Source organism: Megalops cyprinoides, chromosome 24, assembly GCF_013368585.1.
Source record: "Megalops cyprinoides isolate fMegCyp1 chromosome 24, fMegCyp1.pri, whole genome shotgun sequence".
NCBI lineage: Eukaryota > Metazoa > Chordata > Actinopteri > Elopiformes > Megalopidae > Megalops > Megalops cyprinoides.
In genome coordinates this window covers 4,441,449-4,447,984 of record NC_050606.1, presented here as the reverse complement: position 1 = coordinate 4,447,984, position 6,536 = coordinate 4,441,449, and the positions used below count along the sequence as shown (strand labels likewise).

Sequence of the window (6,536 nt, the reverse complement as noted above, 5' to 3'; positions counted from 1 at the left end):
ATGAATGTCCCCCTCTGATGACACGTCACATTCTTTTCTGAATGTTATGTCTCCTTCTGATGACACAACACATTTTCTACTGAATGTCTCCCTCTGATGACAGGTCACCTTCTCTACTCACAGTCTCCTTCTGATGACATCACATCACATCACATTCTGTACTGAATGTCCCCTTTTGATGATACACATGGGGGAGAACAAGAGGTGCATGGAGACTTTGTACAAAACACACTGACGAATAAAGGGGGAGGGATGTGTCTGGGTTTTACATATTAATTGGGCAGAACAGGAACAAGGCACTCACTGCAGGGCGGGGCTCGGCTCAGAGAGGGTCGGGCCTTCCCCATTCTGTGACTCCCACGTCTCTGGTTTGGCCTCTGGCTGAAACGGAGAAAACAGAGCACAGTGTAATGAGCCAAGCCGATCTGGGAACAGTCAGTTCACACACTGACAAGTAAACGACACAGAGAAAAAGGAATGGATGACGGAAGCATCTGAACCCCGAGAGGAATCTCATGGTGTGTCATTAACTGAGGGGTGCTCTTAGTCAAACCAAAGAATCCACTTATATGAAATGTTTTTACCGTTATATCCATGAACATTACTTCATTCAGCATGCACAAAGTCCAGCACGCTTATGACATGAATTGTTTGACAGCTGTTAAGCAATAACTAAGCACACTTCTGCCAGAGGGATCCAGTGTGTAAATCATTTGGTGATGACGCCGGTAAATTCTGGCTCCTGCTTTGTGTCAGTTTGACCACCCTTGTGCTAATGCTATTTTCCTGTCATAGTGGTTATTTAACTGGCTGGAAAGCTACCTCAGGAAGCACACACACACATTTTCACATCATCCAGGATGGAAAATATTGGCAAGACCTAACATGTTAACTGGCTAATAACACAGATGGAAAGACAATTCACCACCTAGCCATACAAGTGGAACAGTCCCACATTCAGCTGTAACCTGAGACAGAGTCCTGAACTGAGCTGCTCAGAGAAGCACTCCCACACCAAGCTGACCAGTTTTACTGTGCTGTCCGCCCTCTTGCGCCAGAACCACCAACGGCCGGACTTTTTGGACATCTGCTCCTGGGCCCAGGCCTCCTCTGTTTTCTGGGACAGACAGCACAACAGGGTCATGAGCTCAATGGTTCTGGGGTCAGAGGTCGCAACCACTTTCAGATGGAAGGTGTGCTGTACCTCAGGTAAGGCCTTCTGAAAAGCTCCCAAACTAAGTATTAGTGGTGCAGCTAAGGCCCAGCTATAATACCTGTAACATAGATATATACTGTTTTGTAAGAGAGAGTACATTCCTTTTTCCATTAAGAACACTGAATTGTAAATTTGATGTTAGTGCAAAAACATTAGAAATCGCTACAGCTTACCTGTTCGCAATTCTCACAACTAAATTGGGATTGTCAATAATGACTGGGTTGTCTGCAAATTCCTGATACGTGACGATATGTTCCATAAATTTTTCTGTATGAAAGAAGAACAATGTCGTCATCATCACCATCATTGTAATCATTCATTGTCATCATCAGTCATCATTATCATCAATTGTCATCATCATCATCATCATCATCATCATCATCACCATCATTATAATCATCATCATCATCCGTCTTCATCATGAATGGTCATAATCATCATCTTCATCATTACAGTCATCATCACAGTCATCACCATCATTATAATCGTCATCATCGTAATCATTATCATCATCATCGTCATCATCATCATCATCTTCTTCATCATCATCAGCAGCATCATCTTCAAAGGTGGCGCTCACCTTTAGAGATGCTCGTGCTGTCCCCGAGGCCTCCACACAGAGACAGGGCGACGTCGGGCAGGTCACACTCCGCCCCGCTGTCAGCGCTGCCCACAGACTGCGGGGAGTAGCTCCACACCCCCGCCTCCTCCCAGGGCTGCGAACCCGGGTCCGAGCCGCTGCAACACAGAACCCAGCTCACGGCAAGCTCTGAACACGGGCCCAGACCACACTCAACCAACACGGCAAAACAGGACTAACCGTGTCAGGGCATCAATGCAGAGCTGACCAAATTGACAGGAGCAGAGATTTATGTGACGATGTGAGCACACCACTCCAGCAGGGTGAGGGGAATTGTGGGTACCTGTCAGATAGGTGGCTTGCAGTGATGTCAGGTCTGTTCAGTGCATTCAGGTAGGTGTCCCCTGGACCCTTACTCTGATTCCCACTAGGGACACCTGTTCACAATGAAGGGACAAAATCTATCTGAGAGGTGTTCATCCCATTTCCACTGCAACCCATCTTTTGAGTACCTCGAAAGGTGATAAATCTTGTTCCCTGTAGAGCTGTCTGACCTTTGGATGGCGGAATTGTTATCTGTACTAGTGCTCCCAGGACCTTATCTCAAAGTGAGCGAATGTGCAAAGATTATAGATCTACACTGATCGATTCAACTCTAGTGGTTTCCAGGAAAAGCTTTACTTCCCTAGATCTCTCTCTGTCTAGAGCTCTGCCTAAACCCACACGTGTACTTTTCACTAAAAATGAGTTGTTCTCGGCATGTACTTTTATAACAGAGAGCTCATAAATTCTGAAAAACACCAGTTACTTGAGGTCGAAAACTGAGGAGAAACTGTGATATTTTACCAACAGCTTGGCTAGCCTGAGAAATGCTAAAAGCACAATGAAGGAGTATCCCATCTTTCTTACTGTAAGTGGAGGGGCCTTGGGGACAGAGCTTCTGTGCCAGGTGTCTACCTGTCTTATCCATCGCAGGGGTGCTGTCCGGGTCAGGGGGGGTGAAGGGAACCGAGCTGGGGGCCACAGGGGCCCGGGGAGAGACAGGGATGTGAGGCTCAGGCTTCACAATGGCACATGGGGGGTCCATCCTGCCCTGCTCCTCCACTGACCCCCCCAACCTCATCTCCATGGCATCTGAGCCATGGATGACCCGGAAATGCGTGCCTTCTGAGGGCATGATGGTCAGCTCAGCCTCCTCATCATTTACAACCTGGAGAGAGAGCATGGGAGAGACCAGCTATAGACCTGGAGAGAGGTGTGTGTATGGGAGAGACCAGCTATAGACCTGGAGAGAGGTGTGTGTATGGGAGAGACCAGCTATAGACCTGGAGAGAGGTGTGTGTATGGGAGAGACCAGCTATAGACCTGGAGAGAGGTGTGTGTATGGGAGAGACCAGCTATAGACCTGGAGAGAGGTGTGTGTATGGGAGAGACCAGCTATAGACCTGGAGAGAGGTGTGTGTATGGGAGAGACCAGCTATAGACCTGGAGAGAGGTGTGTGTATGGGAGAGACCAGCTATAGACCTGGAGAGAGGTGTGTGTATGGGAGAGACCAGCTATAGACAAGCATGCGTATGGGACAGACCTTCGAGAAGAGATCAGCTACAGACCTGGGAAAGGTGTGTGTATTTGAGACATCAGCAGTACAAGAGCCAATGTCTCTCTCTGAAGATTTTCCCATTGTTGACAAATTAGCAGAGAATGATTAACCCTTACTTGCAAATGTTAATTAATTTAGCAAATCAGTGCTTACTGTAGTGCATTCTGGGAGTTCACCCCAAGTCCAGTGCATGTGAGATTCCGGCCTCAGTTCACACCCTGTGGGCCTCAGCACGAGAGCAGAGTCACTCCTCCTCAGAGAAAAGGCCTGAGACAGGGCAGGGCTGTATAATGAAAACACACACACACACACACACACACACACATACACACAACCACACAAACAGGGATATTAACAGAACTACTGACATAACACACCCAACCTCACAGGAGAGAGCCAACATGATTATAGCATTAAAGCATCCAACCAAGCACTTTCCCTGGGTTTAACTGTCTGACAGGTTTCCTTTGGACCTTGGTTTAGTGTGGTGAACATTCTCTCTTTGTACCTTTCTCTGAGTCCTTCCTGAATGAACATTAAAGGTGGAGCCTCACCTCTCAGAGGAGGACCAATCAGAATCCAGCACTGCAGGAAGGGAGGATGGCCTGAGGATTGTGGGAGGTGTAGTTAATAAAGAGCAACAAAATGACCCTCAGAGACTGCTTATGAGAACTCTGACCACCCTTTTCACCTGCCGCTATGTCCAGCACACTCCTCATCTGAGCTCAGATCCATTTCAAACATCTCTCCATCAGAGGGTGGGGCATCTTCCTCCCCTTCACCCATGGAAGGCGTCTCCTCCCGGTCTCCGCCAGTAGGGGGCGTCATGTCCTCTGGCCAGGGGTCTTCTCTCGACTTACTCCTCCACCACTTCCTCTTCTTCCCAGGTGAGGCACTCATGGGGCAGTCGATCGTGTCATCACAGGCCTGGGGCTGTGGGACGTCTGACCCAGACCCCTCATGCTGCCAGTTCCGAATCAACGACAGCTCATCCTCTGGCGGAATCGGTGAGGTGGACAGGTGGGCGGGGACAATCTCCTAGGCAACCAGAAAGCAAAGCGATTCAGCCAATGAGACGAAAACACCTGCTCCCATGGATGTGTGTCATGAGATGTGTGTTTAAAATGCTGACCCGTCATCAGTTGTTTGTTCGAGAGGCTGGAATTAAATCTCTCCACAGAGGCACAGACTGAGGAGGATCGCTCACGCAGGAGTAACAACGAATAAACCTGCTCACATTCTCCTGCAGCGTCTCCTGGACGAAGAACGCCTCTCCGCTGTCCCCCAGCTTCATGTGCAGCTCCACCGGCACCCCGTTCACCTCGATGTCGATCTGCAGGTCAGAGGGAAGGCGTCGTGCCAGAGAGTTAAATCACATCCCTCCCCGCGGTCCCGAAACACGAACTGTCTCCCCTGCACTTCCACGGTCCCACGGTCCCGCGGCTGTGCCATCGCACGGTCGCACGGACGTACTCACCACTTTCTCCCTGGAGCGCAGCACGCCCAGCTTGCCGAAGCGTACGTGGAAGGGGGAGCAGTGGAAGGTGCCGTCGGGCCGCCGCACCACCACTACGTCGATGCAGCCCGACAGCAGGGCCTGGTTGATGCCCCGGTACAGCTCCTTCACCGTCCCCAGCACCTGCCCCGCCAGCTGGCCCACGTAGCTCATGGTGTCCACCTGCGGGGGCGGCACGGGCTGCTTTACGGATTTGAACCGCGTGACCACTTTCTGAGTGTGACCACACTATAAATACGACCCACTTCCAAGACACAAACATGTTTTTTGACTCAACTACCCTCTTAACACAGACACACTGGCAGTACATCTGTCTAAACTTCAACCACCTTGTTAATACAACCACTGTATTAACAAAATGACTCTGTAAACACAAGAACTCAACCACTACCATAAAACAACCACTTTCAAAAACATAAGGTGGGAACATTGTTCTGTATGTTTCAGGAAAAAAAATCTAATCAACATCTCTAATAAAACTAAATTCAAGCTATAGCTAATACACCTACATGCTAACAACAGCTAACAATAACACTACAGGCAAGCTATTTCTATAGCATCACCACAGGCTAATCTGCTAAATTAGTCCTCCTACAACACAGAAATCACCACAAGATTCAGACAGCTTGCTCCAGACCTGGGCACACCTGCTACAGACCTGTTCATACCTGTTCCACACCTGCACATACCCTCTCACACCTGCTCCAGACTCACCAGACTCCAGGAGGACTTGACAGAGGAGGAATCATCTGGCTCACTGCTGTCTTCTTCCTCTGTGGAGCTGCCTGATAGTTCTGGTGACACTGATCTGAGTCCATCTGATCTGACGCCATTGGATCCCTTCCTCTCAGTGAGAGAGGACACTGACCTGGGACCAGTCGGTCTTTTCATTTCAGGAAGAGATGACACTGATCTGAGCCCAGCAGCCCGTCTCATGTCAGTGACAGAAGACACTGATCCGGGGCCCGTCAATCTCTTGATTTCAGGAAGAGAGGACCCTGATCTGAGTCCAGTTGATCTGTCCATGTCATTGAGAGAGGACACTGATCTCAGTCCAGCAGCCCTCTTCATCTCTGTGACAGAGGACACCGATCTGGGGTCAGCTGATCCCTCCATCTAAGGGACAGACAACTCTGATCTGAGTCCAGTAGATCTCTTCAGCTCAGGGACTGAGGACACTGATCTGTCAGGCTCGGAGACAGAAGCGTCCTCCTCTCCAAGCTGAGCCAGCTCCACTCTGAGAATCAGAGTCTCTCCCTGCGTCAGCCTCCGGAGAGACACAAACTGACCTTTGACCCCCTGAATAAACAGTCCCACTTTGCAAAAAAATTCCAGCCCAGCTCTCAGCTGCTTACGCAATTCCAGGCTGCGCCCCTCACTCTGCGCTGCTCCGGGCCCCGGGGAAACACCTTGCTGGCAGCCAATGAAAGGAGCCCCAGCAGGGCGGTCAGAAAGACGTTTCTGAGGAGAGGCCCTGCCCCTGGCCGCTGATAGCAGCGAACGGTTGCACAGCACAGCTGTAGTCACAAGCTGCAGTCGCTGTCCTTAAATTCACAGTGTGCAGTTACACGGTTGCTCCAGCACTGTCAGGGCCAGTTAAATGTTTACCAAGCAACAGAAAAA

General features: G+C 49.8%; 1 protein-coding gene across 1 annotated transcript in view; it reads right to left on the bottom strand.

Annotated features, from left to right (window-relative positions):
• Window positions 1-6,131, bottom strand: part of LOC118771268 (phosphatidate phosphatase LPIN2-like) — a 12,142-nt gene extending 6,011 nt beyond the window's left edge. The window contains exons 1-13 of the mRNA XM_036519214.1: window positions 5,628-6,131; window positions 4,875-5,075; window positions 4,635-4,730; window positions 4,089-4,435; window positions 3,952-4,002; window positions 3,551-3,680; window positions 2,754-3,006; window positions 2,140-2,233; window positions 1,797-1,954; window positions 1,390-1,483; window positions 1,205-1,274; window positions 1,025-1,117; window positions 305-381 (exon numbers count right to left, since the gene is read on the bottom strand). Coding sequence (XP_036375107.1) covers window positions 305-381; window positions 1,025-1,117; window positions 1,205-1,274; window positions 1,390-1,483; window positions 1,797-1,954; window positions 2,140-2,233; window positions 2,754-3,006; window positions 3,551-3,680; window positions 3,952-4,002; window positions 4,089-4,435; window positions 4,635-4,730; window positions 4,875-5,075; window positions 5,628-6,029 — 2,066 coding nt within the window. The 5' untranslated portion in view covers window positions 6,030-6,131. The remainder of the gene's footprint in view (window positions 1-304; window positions 382-1,024; window positions 1,118-1,204; window positions 1,275-1,389; window positions 1,484-1,796; window positions 1,955-2,139; window positions 2,234-2,753; window positions 3,007-3,550; window positions 3,681-3,951; window positions 4,003-4,088; window positions 4,436-4,634; window positions 4,731-4,874; window positions 5,076-5,627) is intronic.
• Window positions 6,132-6,536: the final 405 nt, after the last annotated feature.